This window comes from Ostrea edulis, chromosome 6, assembly GCF_947568905.1.
Source record: "Ostrea edulis chromosome 6, xbOstEdul1.1, whole genome shotgun sequence".
In the NCBI taxonomy this organism is placed as follows: Eukaryota; Metazoa; Mollusca; class Bivalvia; order Ostreida; family Ostreidae; genus Ostrea; species Ostrea edulis.
The window spans coordinates 853,894-871,292 of NC_079169.1; the positions used below are offsets into that span (position 1 = coordinate 853,894).

At 37.3% G+C, this 17,399-nt stretch overlaps 1 protein-coding gene across 1 annotated transcript in view; it reads right to left on the reverse strand.

Annotated features, from left to right (window-relative positions):
- LOC125646580 (calmodulin-like) overlaps positions 1-8,819 on the reverse strand; it is a 45,261-nt gene extending 36,442 nt beyond the window's left edge. Inside the window, exons 1-2 of the mRNA XM_048872967.2 lie at positions 8,789-8,819; positions 4,147-4,290 (exon numbers count right to left, since the gene is read on the reverse strand). Of these exons, the coding sequence (XP_048728924.2) occupies positions 4,147-4,290; positions 8,789-8,819 (175 nt within the window). The remainder of the gene's footprint in view (positions 1-4,146; positions 4,291-8,788) is intronic.
- Between the last annotated feature and the right edge of the window lie 8,580 nt (positions 8,820-17,399).

Consider the following 17,399-nt stretch of genomic DNA (forward strand, 5'->3'; position numbering starts at 1 on the left):
TTTTTGCAATGATCAACTTCAGAATTCAATCTAATTACTGGTCGGAAATCCTGAAAGTTTTAAATATACTCACGAAAATTACAGGAAATGCAGGTAATCTTCAAGTTGAGAACGATTACCGAAATGTGTCAATTTGGTGATAACTTGGTCTTAGTAACCATTGCTTGAGAGTGCACAGAGGGTTCTGAGAGGGGAGCGTAGAGATAAATGCTCTCCCCTCGCGCCTGCAGGCCCTGGGCGACGACGAGGGTGCACGTCGCCCACCCCACTATTTAAGTGCCTCCAATTACAAGTATGCATGAAGAAAAAAAAACTAAAAAACATACAAATATCAATTTTTGTGGGGGACATTGTTTCAGTGTCTGTGGCGGACTGGGGAGTGCGTTGGGGTAGTTGATCACTAATTCTGCGCCAAACCCGGCTCTCCTCCCACCTACTACTAAAGCAGGGGGCAGGTATTTCACATGTACCCTCCAGACGACCATTAAACTAGGTCAAGGGTCAGTGGATATTCATAGAAAATACTAATTTCTTGCATAAGTTGCTAAAGTTTAATTCGTGGGGCTCTCAGCTAGTTCATAGCTGGGGCCACATCCACCTCCTACTAAGGGAGGGGATGCTACAGGCTGGTGCATGTTGCGACAACTGTAGGAGGGTCTACAAGCTTGCTCCGCACTTGCTAATTAAACCAGGTAGCACGCAGGAGACCGGTGAGATGCGCAGAGATCTCTACCTCCCTTAGAACGTGGGGACTCGTTCAGGTTCGGGCACCTATGTCCACATAGAGCCCCCTGTGTCAAGCTGGCACACTGACCGCCTCCCCAGTTCCTCACAAAAAGTTTGCATGCGACCCTTTCCACCATATATGTAAATTTGCATCCTGTTTCTGATCCAATTAATAAATATTAAACTTGTATCACTCTTGTCATTGCAGCTGCTAAGCAGCCTATGAGGGATTACAGGGCAGCCAGTTAAGCTTCGACACACCTACTGGTCTATCCAGATATTAGGTTAAGGTCACTATTCAATTTGGGCAGTAGGTCAGATGTCTTGCGGCTGGTTGTGCTGTATATTAAGTTTATTTTAGCACAATGGCTTCTCTAGGTAAATTTAACATACCCTAGGTCAGGTCAGGGTCATAAAGCCAATTCTTTTATTAATTGAATTAATGTGCGCATTAAATCAATTATTGCTCTCTTCAAATGAATTAATGCGCGCATCAATTCAATTTTTGATTTCATCAATTGATTTGTAGCACGCATAAATTCAATTGTTGATATCATTAATTCATTTGGAGAGGTCATTAATTCAATTAAAGAGCGCATCAATTCAGCTGAAGAATTTATGCTATCGTCAATTCAATTAATACGCGCGATAATTCAGAATTGAAGATATCATTAATTATTTGAAGAGATTTTTAATTCAATTGTTGCGCTCATCAAATGAATTGATGATATCTTCAAATAATTGAAGATATCTTCAAATATTTGAGTTTATGTTAATTTGGCGCTCCATAAACAAGTCAACACAAACTCTTTTAAGTTTTTTATATGAAAATAGGATATATCATAGGAGACGGTTTTTAACAATACCTTTTCTCTCCATAATTATCAACTTTGTTTCATAGATTCCTTATAAAAATGCTTTTTTAAAATCAATAACGATATTAAAGAAAAGAAATCGAAGTGCAAAGGTACTCGGAATAGAAAATCGTTACCCGATTATCGTTCCTGATTCCCCGAATTTGTGACGTCATAAGAGACCACTATCATATTTGCAAATCAAAACAAATACACACGGGTCCATAGACAATTTATTCGCAATTGAAGGAGTTTTTGAATGAGGAACCATAGTTTGTTAAACAAGGATATCACTTTGAACTCATAATTAATATAATTGCCAGCCACATCGACGATTTTTCACCGGAGGACAAACAAGACGATCGATCAAGATCCTATATAACGAAACTGATCCTCATCAACCCCTGTAATCGCGTAAAATGATTGTTACACAACTTCGAGTTTTGTGTTCTTGATGTAAATTTTCACACCCAAGTTTGTCTGAACTTTGGATCCTTTGGACAAAAGTGCATTGAAACCACCCACATTACAGTTGAATGAAATCACATTAATGAATATTTTCGTGGCTAAAACCCTCTGTTGTTAGTATAAACCACAGGCAATTGCATCGCTTGGGGTTAAATTTACCGGTACTCCTTATTAGTAAATTCGACCCCAAGCGATGCAATTGTCTGGTACAATGTATAAACAATATAATACTTAAATTGCGTCAAGCTGGTCTCTTTTGACGTCATCAAGCAATGGAGATAAGTCATCATACTATTTTTATACTTCATACCACAGCAAAATGCAATGCTCTTGTATTGTCAGACTTGGAATATGAGGGTTAATGCTGAAAAATTGAAAGTCGTCATTTTTGCAAAAATCGTAATGTAGACAATCTTAGATTTGATTTCAATGGTGAGGTCTGGGTAGTTAAACCTTGAACTGTCCTCGTTACAAAGGACATCCGACACTTTTCAAAAGGACACTCGTCAAGGGGCAAAAGGATGCTTATCGTTTATGGCTTCATATAATTTCGCGATCAGACAAAGTTGATATTAATATAGTCAAAATGGATGAATAGAAATGACAAATGCAGCGAAGTCATATGATTTTTTAAAAGACAAACTTGAAGCATCGTGTTGTGTTCTACATGATTATATATTTTCAAGGAAAGTTTTCCTGATTTGATATCTAACATTCTAATTTTTGAAAGAAATATAAAGATATATGACGCAGTGACCAGTATTCATATGAAGAAAATCTCCAAATTACTCACGACACACAATTACTAGTATTAACAAATGCCAGCACTTGGAAACGTTTTCGTTCAGTTAAAGAATCAACAGAGGCAAACTGGACAGTGATAAGTAATAACAGAAAAAGGTTTGACCAGTGCATCCAGTCACAGAGACTCACAGACAGCAAGATAACAGAAGAGCTGAAAAGAATGAAAGAGAATGACGAAAAAATGCAAAGTTCTGTGACAGATCTCAAGGCCCGATCGATGAGGGACAACCTAGTATTTTCCGGAATCCCAGAACAGAGAGGAGAGGATACTGAGGCGCTCCTACAGGGTTTCATTCAACGAAAATACAAATTGGATTATGAAATCTCATTCGAGCGCGTCCATAGGATTGGAAAGTGGAGTTAATTAATTGAGCATCCACAAAACATTGTAGCCAAATTTACATATTTCAAGGACAGGGAATTTATTAGGACTCGTGCAGCGCAAAAAGTAGTCGGATCAAAAATTTGGGTAAATGAACAATTATCCCTGGAAATTGAAGAAAGAAGGAAAAACTATACCCGATTATGCGCCAAGCTAAGAAGGACAAAAAGCGCACAAATCCTATACATAGAGGGAGAGGTGTATACGCCACCTGTTGAATTCGGCCCGGCACAAACGAACAATGCACCCGTAGTCAATGTCTCCGTACAGAAAACACCGTAAGCGCCATCTAGGAACACGAAGTGACAAGGAGTTGGATCCACCCCGGAATCAACGAAATAGGAACACGCGGGAGCGGACAGTCGAATCCGTTGTGACAATGATATTGTCAGCGAAGTGTATAATAATTCACGGGACGAGCGAGGCGCAGTAAGTAGTGTTATAAACTTGGCTGTATTTAATTATGTGGTTTAATGACACGATGTACATATCCAGAGTTTCTCGACTTTGTAAATAAGTTTGATATTCTTGGTTTTGTTGAATCTAAAACGAATAATTTAGATACACCTGTTTTACCTGGTTATGTTTTGAAACTGAAAAATAGAACAAATGTCGGGAAAAGAAAGTCTGGTGGTATTGTGTTATGCTACAGGGAAGAATTGTCAGTTTTATTCAAATTATAGACAGCCAAAGCAACTACGTATTTTGGTGTAAAATTTATAAAGATATTATGAAGAGATAGCAAGACATATTACTTGGTATCAATGACTGTGTATGGATTCCTTGCCTTCACTTGGTCTCAAACCTTCCATATGCCGGAAGTTGTTTTGTAGAATTATATGTTTAGTATAATCAACTTTCAACCAACATTTTTTTAGGAAACATAAATATAATATACAGTTTTTGTCTTACCATCTTCGTCGACTAATTTGAACATTTCCTTGACCTGTGCAGTCGTAACATCCTGTCCTAATTTCTTTGCAGCGTCTCTGAACTCTTTAACAGACAAGCGGCCGTCGCCATTTGTATCCATGGAACGAAAGGACGCCTTAATTTCTGTAATAGTTAGAAATTATAGAGATATATATTTAAGCGACTGTCTCCTATTTCCATTTCTCAATATATGACCACGTAGCGTGTGAAAACGTGACAATAATCCCATCGAAAACTAATATCCAATGTTCTTTCTTTTCATGTTTCCTTTTTGTTTTTCCTATTTTGTATTTTCTGATTATAATATTCATACCTACATGTACAATTAAAGTGTAAACTATTAATCAATTCCATACAATATTATAGTAGCTGCCATGTCATAAATTACCTATGTTATTGCAATGTTCAAATCCTTGGTGTAACACTGTATGTATATATATTCTAAGGTTTGTATGACATTGTACCTTCTACGGAGAGGACTTATATAGGCAGTGCCTGATGTCTACGGAGAGGACTTATATAGGCAGTGCCTGATGTCTACGGAGAGGACTTATATAGGCAGTGCCTGATGTCTACGGAGAGGACTTATATAGACAGTGCCTGCTGTCTATGGAGAAAACCTATATAGGCAGTGCCTGATGTCTACAGAGAGGACTTATATAGGCAGTGCCTGATGTCTACAGAGAGGACTTATATAGACAGTGCCTGATGTCTACGGAGAGGGCTTATATAGACAGTGCCTGCTGTCTATGGAGAAAACTTATATAGACAGTGCCTGATGTCTACGGAGAAGGCTTATATAGGCAGTGTCTGATGTCTACGGAGAGGACTTATATAGACAGTGCCTGATGTCTACGGAGAGGATTTATATAGGCAGTGCCTGATGTCTACGGAGAGGACTTATATAGACAGTGCCTGATGTCTACGGAGAGGACCTATATAGACAGTGCCTGATGTCTACGGAGAGGACTTATATAGGCAGTGCCTGATGTCTACGGAGAGGACTTATATAGGCAGTGCCTGATGTCTACGGAGAGGACTTATATAGGCAGTGCCTGCTGTCTACGGAGAGGACTTCTGTAGGCAGTGCCTGCTGTCCAATCCTATTATGAATTATCATTATAAAATAATGTTCGAATTAAATCGTCATTGAAAGGAAGTGTTTTGCTTGCATAGATGTTCAAGCTGTCTAGCGCGTTGTTCACACACTATTAGGAGATTTGGTTCCGCAGCTTGTGAGTTCAACCCCGGGTAGAGGAAAAAGTGATATCCATATATATTGTGAATTTCTCTGTGTTTTGTACATACATATACATTGTATATGTAACGTATATAATAGTTATACGATGACACGTGACCTAGCTACATTAAAGCGCTGTAAACACATGCTTACAAATATTTTTAGCAATTTTTAAGAATACCTAGTGTTTAGTTTTTTGGTGTGTATTCTTATACGGGACGTGTTATGGTATGGCAATCGTGTCCGTCCGTCCGTCTTTGTGTCACGCTTTGTGTCCTGCTAGGGGCATGGACACGATTTGAGCTGAAAATTTTCTATTTTTTTTTTTATCTTTAATGTTTACAATGCTTAACTGAAGTATTTCTACCGTCAATCGAAATTTGAAGACCTGTTGTGAAGTTACAAGTGGGATACAGCACTCACAATTCCTTGTTATGTAACCAAGTCTCGTGCCACGTTTTTGTTTATATATAGATTGTTCATTGGAAAATATGTTTAAAACAAAATGAGATGTGTCAAACACTAGAAACTGTTTAATTGTGTCCAGAGTTAACTTGTAATTTGAAAATTCTGTTTTAAAGGGTTTTTTTTTTTTTTTTTTTTTTTTTACAAGTATATCTAACCTATGTAAACAAAAGCATGGCACGAGCCTTGCTTACATAACAATGAATTGTGAGCTCTGTATTTCCAATGTACCTTGACAACTGACATTCAAATTTTTGCTGACCATTAGAAATACCTTATTGAAGCATTCTAAACATTTAAAATTGAAAAATAAATTTGAAAATTTTCATCTCAAATCGTGTCAATGTCCCTTTAAGGTAACTCAAACTTTTCAGCTGATACAGTTTGAGTAGAGGGTGGGTCGCACTTTAAAGTGAGGTCACAGTGACCTTTGATTAAGACGATATGGCCAAATATGGCGTACTCCTGTCCGAATCGTAACAGAAAAATTATTTGGTCTAGAATCACCAAACTTGGTCAGAAGATGCGTCGCGCACTAAATCAAGGTCACTGACCTATAATGAAGATGATATGGTCATATATGACAAACTTCTTTCTTGAAATTATGTACAATGTAGATAGGAATCCTATAGAATCAACAACCTTTTCTGTCTAGAAATGTAAATTGTAGCTTAAAATCAGGTCGTTAAAACCTATTAAATGGTCATTTAAAAAAACCTAATGTTTTAAGGGAGGTAATCTCTAGGCTACATATGTTAGAGAGCAAGGCATTAATCTGTTCATTACACGTATCAACACTTCTCGAAAGTTACGTCCCTTGTCCGTCATGTCCTGGTTAAAATTGTATTCTTTTCGTTTCTGATCTGTGGGCGACTAGCTTTGACATTTGTTATTTTTCCATCAATTGCAGTCAACTATAATAATGCGCCAGGGTGGGACAACCCATTTAATTCTATGAAAGCTTGATAATTAGCTAAAATTCACAGTAATAACGTCTAACATTTGGTAAGGTAAAGACCTTTCATCGATTTAAATCAAATTGAATAATGTACTTGTATTGTTTCTAATATTAATGATATAATCAAAGGTCTCAGAGTCGACTCGTCCACCATTTCTAGGGTGTGCGTGTATATATAACACCGTCTTATGAGCTTTAATTCTGAATCTTTAAAGCATGGTAAAACAAAATATATATGCAGAAGTATTATGCTTAACTAGATATCTATGCCGCCCCTACTTACAATTATGTTATCCCTAGCTACGTCACTGGAGATGACGTATACAGAATGTCGTTGAGTGATTGCACACGAGGAGGCGGAATCTCCCAAGTGTGAAATGACGAAACGATATTTCGTATACACCATCGAGCTGTCAATCATGTAACTAATTTATCCCATGACCTTGTCACTGACCCCTTCCCATTATTTGGTTGTTTTGAGTTGTTTTTGCATCCACTAGAAAAGATTCAATTTACAACATGTGATTTACTCAACGTTATGGAAATTGTGATTTTATTTAATATTTATACATTTATTTGTCGTGTGAAAGAATTCTGCAACTTCTATCTTGATTCAATGTTGAATTTTGTCCTTGTTTCATTTACATGAAATATGTGATATACACCTTCCTAAAGATCAAAGAAAAATTGGGCGGTCATGGGATAAGTAATAGTAAGTATGATGACACGATACATAATGTATACAAAATATCGTTGAGGTATTGCAACGGCTGATTTTTCTTTGATCTTTAGCAGGGCCGTAAATTACATGGAGGCGGAGGAGGCAGCTGCCTCCTCCAACTTTTGAGCAAAAAAAAATTTAAATTTAAAGTTCATTAGAATTTATGTTGTTTCCAATAACTAAGAACATGATACCTCCCTTAAAAAGCATTCCAAATCTTTCTTTTAGAATGAGTTAGTCAAGTAACATCTTAGAAGGCCCTAGAATCAAGGATTTTGCACGAAACGTGTTCAGTGTGCACAAAATGTGCTCAGCGTCTGGGGGCCTGGGCGGCCCCCCAGACCCCCGCCTAATTTCCTGCCTCCTCCAAATTGAAGGTTAATTTACGGCCCTGTTTAGGAAAGTGTATATCACATATCATCAAGTGTGGCGATATTCATGATATCACATATGCGGTATCCAACTAACAACATCTCACCAATATCGCATATCTTACATGTACATGTATATCCAACAACTAATATCCCACCGTTTCACAAAGGAGGTAAGAGGAGCTATGTAAATGAGACAATATTGTCAAACAATACCATTACTGTCTTAAAATGCAATGTATTCTCTGTGACAGCTTCAAACAAAGATAATACATGTATATGCGAATTAATTGTATATTAAGCATTTGTAATTATTTTTGCTCTGTTTCATTTGAAATAAATTCTCCTTGATAGGTGTGTGTGTGTGTGTGTGTGTGTGCTTGATCGGCCTCTCAAAGCTTAAATTTATCAGATGACGTCACGTCACCTTGACTTGTGGATCGCGATTTGTCGCTTATTTATTGCTTAATATATTTCACTGTATCGGATTTATAATTTGCTGCAATGCTGCATGCAATGATAAATTTTGATGTAGTATAAAACTTTCATAAAATCAAAACCCGCAATTCTTTTTTTAAATTTTCTGATATATCGAAGGCTTGTTTTGTGTGATGTCAAAGAGCATGCGTAACTTACAAATATTTCTGTCATAACTTCACCGTCAATAATTTACAGGCTCTGTAGAACTACCTTCGCAGCTCGATGCCTGTTCAGTAGTTGCTAAGCGAATCCTTGCGCGGCGTAAGTTCTTTTCATTTATCAGTGTTTATGTATACATTATAAAATCGATAGCACCCCTTATTTGGATTGGGAAAGAAGGGGGGGGGGGTATATATTGGGAGGGATTAGTAAAATTATTCACCGACCTTTATACTGGTCTTTTGTTAGGCACGTCATGGAACCTAAAAATAGAAATGAGAAATACTTTTTTATATATGTAAGTAACCAGCCATGAAGGTAAGACAAGATCAAATCAAGAGTTGGTTGAATGTTGTTTAACGTCCTCTCGAGAATATTTCACTCAAATGGAGACGTCACCATTGCCGGTGAAGGGCTGCACAATTTAGACTTATGCTCGGCGTTTACGCCTTTGAGCAGGGAGGGATCTTTATCGTGCCGCATCTGCTGTTACATGGGGCCTCGGTTTTTACGGTCTCGTCCGGATGACCGTCCCAATTTGTCGTCTTTAACAGCAAGCAAGGGGCAATGAGGACCTATTCTAACCCGGATCCGATAGGATACATGCACGATAGGATACATGCACGATACGATAAGATACATGCACGATACGATAGGATACACGGTAAACCTGATAAACACAAAACGTGATAAATGATCTGCACGAAATCTGACATACGATCTTCACGATAGACCTGATAAAGGCAAAACACGATAAACGATCTTCGCGATCAGCTGAAAACCTGCCAGAAATATTGTCAATTTAGACAGAACGAAATTTTGAGAGCTGCAACAAGACATGTCATTACCGGGATATAATATTGAGGTATTTCCTCGTACAGTATATTCATGTACCTAAGACGTACATCCAAAAGAAATTTCTAAATAACCAAAATAAAAACATTTTTGTGTTTGTCTGTACATATCAATAATTGAAAATGAATTATTACAAAAAGTGGTAACAGCGACTTCTATAGGGGGAGTCCCTCGTTGAATGAGATGTATGGACAGTGCGACATTTAACTCTGGGCACGACAAAAGTCCAGAGTTTCGCCAACCCTTTTATTAAGGATACAAATAAACCCTTTACAAAAAAAAAATGGGATTTTATGTTCACAAGACATGCACCAACATTTACACTTGTAACTATTGTAGTTTTTAAGATATTTCACCTGAAATCAAAACAGCCCATGGGATAATATAAGTAATAGAATTATGAACCTTCATAAAATTTCCATAAGGCTGATTCCAGACTAAAATCACGGATCGAAGAAACGGACAGGCACAATACTTTTATCTTCTGTAAGAAAGCGGAGAGCTCAAGTGAGCTTTTCAGATCGCCTGTTGTCCGTCGTCTGCATGTCCATCTGTAAACGTTTTACATTTTCGATTTCTTTTTCCGAACCACTGGGCCAATTTCAACCAAACTTTGCAAAAAGTATCCTTTTGTGAAAGGCTTTAAAGTTTGTTCAAAGGAAGGGTCATGCCCCCGTCAAAGAGAAGATGATCACAAAAATGTAAGATTAGGGTGGGGTCATTAAAAAATCTTCTCAAGAACAACTGGACCAGAAGAGCCTTTTTACAAATTCGCACTCTTGAAAACATTTCAGTATTTTGGTGTATACTGTGTAAAGCATTCAAGTTATCATCAAAACATGAAAATAAGTAATTCCCGTGTCTACCTGTACGATTATCGGCACATGGTCCATGTACAAGTAAGACACACGGAACTGCTCAGAGTCCAAGTGAGCAAACATTTGGGAAATGCAACACCCTTGCACCCTTTTAAGGTAGTTCAACCCCTTTAGAATTATAGGTTCAATCTTATGCATATTTCATTGTTGATTCTTCAAATATTATATCTTAGTAACAAATAAAAATGATAAAATAAGTATGTTGCGGTATTAATTTTTTTTTTTATCGATTAGCACACTTATATCTATTATCAACGTCAGAAAATTGCAAATTTCCTTAAAGAAATACTTTAAAAATTAACAAAAACTGGTTATAACGATTTGATAGTATTCACAACAATTTCATGAAACTGTTTCCTTAAAAAATTTGCAAAATGTTTGGGAAAAATAAAGAAAATCTATCGCATAATGGAATTGATAAAATGATTTAATGAAAACTGAGTTATTGCCCTTGGATTCAATATTTTGAAACATATAATTTATCATTCATATATGACTTAGATTTTTAAAACATTTTATGGTTAACAAGATGTTTTACAATGATTCCAACAAAATTTATGTTCCTGTCATTATTATTAGATCATTTATATCGCAAAGTCTTATGACGTCACATGAGGGTGGAACTACTTTAAAACTTAATCTTCTAACTGAGAAAGTTTGCCGTCAAAACACGGGTGACACACACAACCAGATATAATGACCTATGGTGTCCGGATAGGGCCATTTGCGAAAGCGTGACTGCGCGTTAGTCACAACACGCCGTCACGCCAACAAGCAACGCGCCTTCGCGCTCTCACGACAATAAGCAACGCGCCTTCGCGCAGACAAGCAACGCACCTTCGCAGTCTTACGACAACAAGCAACGCGCCTTCGCGCAGACAAGCAACGCTGCGCGAAGGCGTAATGTTTGTTGGCGTGAGAGCGCGAAGGCGCGTTGATTGTTGTCGTGAGAGCGCGAAGGCGTGTTGCTTGTCTGCGCGAAGGCGCGTTGCTTGTTGGCGTGAGAGCGCGAAGGCGCGTTGCTTGTTGGCGTGACGGCGTGTTGTGACTAACGCGCAGTCACGCTTTTGCAAATGGCCCTATCCGGACACCATAAATGACGTGTGTAAGTTCTGCAGTTGCTACTTGTCTATAAATAGAATACAGGTGCGAAAAATCGGAGGGAAAACATAGTTAATTAGAATGCATGTATATATTCTAAACAATGTCATTTACTGATTATTTGAACTTTCAAATCAGACCTTCCTATTTCCTTCTTAGATTTAATAACAAATCATTGTTCCTAGACAACCACCTGTTCATGAACTTCAGATTAAGGAGCTTTCAGATTTACTGTACTTGGTTTGCTCGACAAACCAATGCCTACTTTCCAGTCTCCATATACATGTAATGACATTGCGATAATTTTTCACCCTCTCTGGGTGTACTGTCTTTCCTCGATTCCTACAAAAGCCGTAGATCTAGTACGTTTCTATAAATACCGAAACCTGAACACGGTTGCTGATCATGAGATCGACCGAAAGTCGCGATTTAGTATTAAACATAGGTAGAATGGAATCAGACAGAGTTCTAGATATTCACTGCCGCTTGAATGAAAGGTGAAGATAACGAACAGTGATCAATCTCATAACTCCTACGAGTAATGCAAATTACAGAGTTGGGCAAACACGGTACCCTGGATATACCAGAGGTGGGATCAGGTGCCTAGGAGGGTAAGCATCGCTTGTCGAACGGTCACACCCGCGGTGAGCACTACATCTTGATCAGGTATACGGAGTTATCCGTAGTCAAAATCAGTGTGCCAAGAACGGCCTAACAATTGGTATGAAACACGCCAGACAGCATTTGACCCAATGCTAGGTTGTATTGACAAACTAGATCGTTATATAACGACCATAGAATTTGCGAAATTTTTACTTTAAACGAAACTGTTGAAACCCCTTCACCATCAACTTGTTTGTCAGTAACCTGCTTCGATTGCCAATTAGGAAAATATTTACATGTAGATGTATATAAATGTTCAAGTATAAGAACAAAAATACAAACATAATACTGAGGTTATCCTCATTTTTACCATATTATATTTTATATTCATTCTGTTACAAACTATAGTACTATATCTCACAGACATCACCTATCTTACATTGAATGAACTGTATTCACTTAATGTATAACTTTGTTTATATTTTTCTATTCTATATGTTTGTAATAACGTTCTACCTATGAACTGTATGGTTCTTAATAATAAATTCATTGATGTATTTCTACTGTCAGTGCAGTTAATATTGTGTTGACAAACATACAATTTGTAACGATGTACCTGTGTGTATGTGGCCAGGCAGAGTCGCTCTGGGTGAAGAAAGAGGTCAATGAATAGCTATGATACAATAAAGTTGATGATAAATATAAAAAAAAAAACACGTCATATGAATCATCAACCTTGTAGTTGCATCATACATTTATTCATAATTAAATGTTTAAATAGCATAGTTAATAAGCATTTTCTTTTCAAGCCAACATTAATACATTATAATTATCCTTACTTAGTGATATTGTTTTGACAAACCACTCGTTGAGATGTACTAGAACTGAAAACACATACAGTGTATATGTGTACTAGATTTATTGGTTTTTAAAAATGTATCTTTATATGTTTTTTTTAGGGGGGGGGGGGTATTTCAATCCACTTTGATATACACTGTGCAATTAATATTGCGAGCTTCGCTTTTAAATCACCATGCAAGTATTTTCAAATGAGTCGGATTAATTTTTTAACTTCCGTTGTTGAAACATATTCGTAATTGAATCAATCAAATAATTTCATATTTCAATTATTATTTTGATGCAGTGTACATACTCTATGATTTAAAGTACACTGTAGTCCTATGAACGTTGTAATATCGAAGAGAAACGACAACTTTTTACTTTATCATTTCATCATCAAGACGATTAAAGACTTTATTATCATGATTTCATTTTCTTTTTTAATCAAAATGACCAATGATTGCAAGTGCACATTTTTGGGTTACATTATTTACTTCAAGGAGTATAATTCTTTTTTACTTTCGGAGTTTAAATTTTCATTTCATTTCATTTATTCGCTCAAACCATTCACAATGAATGGTACATGAGGTACATAGCTTTGATTTTGTAAGTATATAAACAATATTTCCAAGGGTATAAATATATAAATAATACATACATATATATGTTCATTAGCACAAAATAGATTTTTTATTCATAATATGACTCTTGAGTGAATGAGGAGCGTTCAAGCTATCCGGGACTTTCGGCCGAACTATATTTATACCACTTGCCCTGCGGCCGAACTGCAAGATGTAAGAATTATAGAACAATCAGCTCTACTGATAGCAAAAATACTATGCACACGAACAACACAGCAGGCTTTTAATCGGGTTCAGAATCCAGGTAGATTTTATCAGACTTTGCGGCTTTAAACCGTGCACATAGTCGAAGATCAAACAGAACTAATCCGATACGTCGGTACCTTTTGTTCAGTGTTTTGTACGGTTACTCATTGTGCAAGGGTTGGCCTTATGGTTTATATTCAGTCGTTTTATGATGGTCTCGTTGTATCTCAGCCCCTTTTCAATCCTGTATCCCAACACAAAGACTGGTTATCGTGACCTAGTGGTACAGGTAAGCGTGTTCGTTTCATGATCCCGGCGGCCGCGCAAAGGACAAATCCTTCGTCAAGCGCGAGCGAGCTCAGCAATAGAAGCAAAACATGTGGTTTCCGGTTGGGACCAGGCAGATAGAGGTCCCTTGTATCGGTAGGCGTTGACATGATACATGTAATTAAACAAAATTCCGTCCCTGTTACGACTGTAGCCATTCATTTACAGCTGATCATATTGGCCTATGTATATGAATGAAAATTTCTCTAATAGTATGCGAAACAACAAATAAAGGAAAGCAGCATGTTGACACGATAATGTTCCATCGGAATCAAGAGAATACAACTGATAAATACTTTGCCAGTTTCGAATCCAAGAGAATTTACGTTACGATCACAACATTATGATGTTGTACCTCTTTCTTTTCCCCGTGAAAAGCATTGCCATTGGAATGATGGTAACCTAATCGTTTGCAAACTATCTTATGCATCAGAGTTACAAAAAAGAAACCTTCGAAGAATAGGACAAGCGACCCCCACTGTAACAGTAACAGTACATGCTTGTGGTCGCTTCACAGCAAACATTATAGTATTTTAATAATGGTTACAAACTTTGCATAGGTACATGTAATCATCGATCTTGAATTAAAACAACTACATTAAATATTTGTTGTACCTGATCACTGAGCCAAATTAATTATCCAAAGATATCCGCTGTAATCTGTTGAATATCATTACCCGGAACAACACCTCTATGTTGTGAACATAACACTTAACCTGAAGGAAACGGCGCTGAATTGGAGGTGTTACATAAACAGCTGAGGTCTTTAGCGTCTTATTAGCACGGGATATATGGACTAATTTTAAATCCTCACTGTATACCCGCACTTAAGATTTCATTCAATGCAATCACGACGGTGTTAATCACTCTATCATAATAACATTCTTTATTCTCACAAACCAATGACTACACGGTATAGAGATAATTTTACAAACATTTTGTTTTGTACATGGTAAGGTGTGCATATAATACAATACATAAAAATGAAAGGTGCAATACATATGTATCATTCGGGAGGGCAAACTTTTGTATTAATAACTGGTATAAATATTGGAATTGCACAAATTACATAACCTATCCTCATAAATAGAAGACTAAGGTCTAGTTTCGACTGGTAAACGATGAATTCGTGTTCTGAATTTTGCTAAGGTTATATCGTTAGGGCTATTCTTTATATCAGTAAAGTCTATTCTCTATGTCTTTAAATCTACTTGATATAATATGTAGTGAAAATCCTGTCTTATGGTGTCAAATCAATGAATTACATTGTCAAATACGCATAATATGCAGTATAAAATCTATAATATTTCGTCTAAACTGTATTTCATTAAGTCACATTCAAAAAGCGGTGGGTTCAGACGTTATAAGACGTGCAATACATGTTTGCTTGAAGGGATGTTAAAATTAACATTCCATGTCATACGTCACTGAATCACCTGGCTGGCACTGATTCTACAAGGAACTGCGTTCTAGAAGTAGACGGTCACTTGCAGAACCTCCAAAAGCTGAAGAGATGAAAGATACAATACCACCAGGTGTTGAGCCAACGAGTACCTTCACAGAATTCCAATTCTTGTATGTAGAGAAAGTAGACTGCTGCTGGGCTAATGGTGGCTTTTGTTTCTAGACAGTAATTTCAGTACCATCAGTGATTGCCCGTGTTGTTGGGAACTTAGAACAAAAATCCCCTGGAGCAAAGAAATTCACCAACTCTCTCTCAGACCAAAAGTTAACCTCTTGCCACTGCCTGTACGTGAAGTTGTCAGCCATATATTTTCAACAGTTGTTGTGGACACTGAAAAAAGCCTACTAAGTTCGAAGTTAGTTTTATGTTGTCTTAGTTTAATCAAGGTCAGAAACAATTGGTTCTCAAATGTCAGATTCTGCACATTGTAATTCAAATGAAATGCAGCCTCACATGTAAAAAGTCTGTGTATGTTGCTAGTCCGGTATAAAACATCAAACCTTCGCTCTCGTTAATGAAATTTTCAACTGACATTATCGGCAATGACATGGTTTGGCATGAACTTTCTGTATAAACCGGTCCTGCAGCAGAGGATTCATAATCACATTACTTTCGCAACTACTTGTTTCTACAAAATTACCAATGTCGGAAAAAATGGCTACTTGACTCTTCATCATCAGAAATCGGACTACTAGTACATGCTTGCTCCACTTTTATCTTGCGTGCAATGCGTCGTTGGTTTCTTTCATCTTCGTATATCTTAGAGCTGCTCCAAGGGAAAATGGAAGGGACGGCATGGGGCTTCCTTGGCCTTCTGAGAGGATCAGCGCCTAAACAATATCAATATGACAGTGCACAAACATGCTTAACTTATACATAGACTATAAATATGAATAACGATTTACCATATTCAGACATGCTATTAATCGCCTAATGAAATCTATTTATCGGGAAGGTTTTCTGAATATTGATCAAGATAATACTTATTAAGAATTTTATAAATACAAAAACATCTTATCCTGTCATTCCTGTGAGAAATGCCATCCTCATACTAGTACAGCCCTCGTATCCACGATATGGTACATGTATGTGTCTGCTGTGTTTGTGCCTGCAGTCTCCTGAGTTTCACTTGCTGATTATGATGTATCAAAATAGACATGACGATGCCAACTTCATTGTGTAGAGAAAAAAAAAAACCTGGCAATTTCATTTCATACTTTGATTGATGTCAATACACATTCAATATGGGTGACTTTTTCTGAAGTTGAGAATGCAACAGCATGTAACATGAAATATTTTAAACAACTAAACAATTTGAAACACTGTCATCATTATGACCCATGTAATATACCTTTGTAACACGTTTATGTGATAGAAAAGTATGATTTGAAAAAAACAACTTTTGGCTCTAGACATCAGATCGTATTTACACGAGTAAGATTTCTCGGGCTACATGACGACAGTATTCACAGACACATAGCACCGACCTTCCGAAAGTAAACTTTCTCACTTACCCTCGCCGACAGAGGTGAGAGGCCGTGTGATTTTAAGCGCGATGCTCTAACCACTCGGCCACGGAGGCTCCCCTTTCGTATTAGGAAAAACGATGTTACGTGCTTAAATCAAAGAATTGGCTTCATGACCATGACCTGACCTAGGGTGTGTTAAATTTAACTAGAGGAGCTATTCTTCAAAAATTAAACTTTAATATACAGCACAACCAGCCGTAAGACATTTGACCTACTGCCTGAATTGAATAGTTGACCTTGACCTAGTATCTGAATAAACCAGTAGGTGTGTCGAGGCTTAGCTGGCTGCCTTGCAATCCCTCATAGGCTGCTTAGCAGCTGGATTAACAAGAATGATACAAGTTTAATATTTATGTGGACACAGATGCCCGAACCTGAACGGATGACCACGTTCTAAGGGAGGTAGAGATATC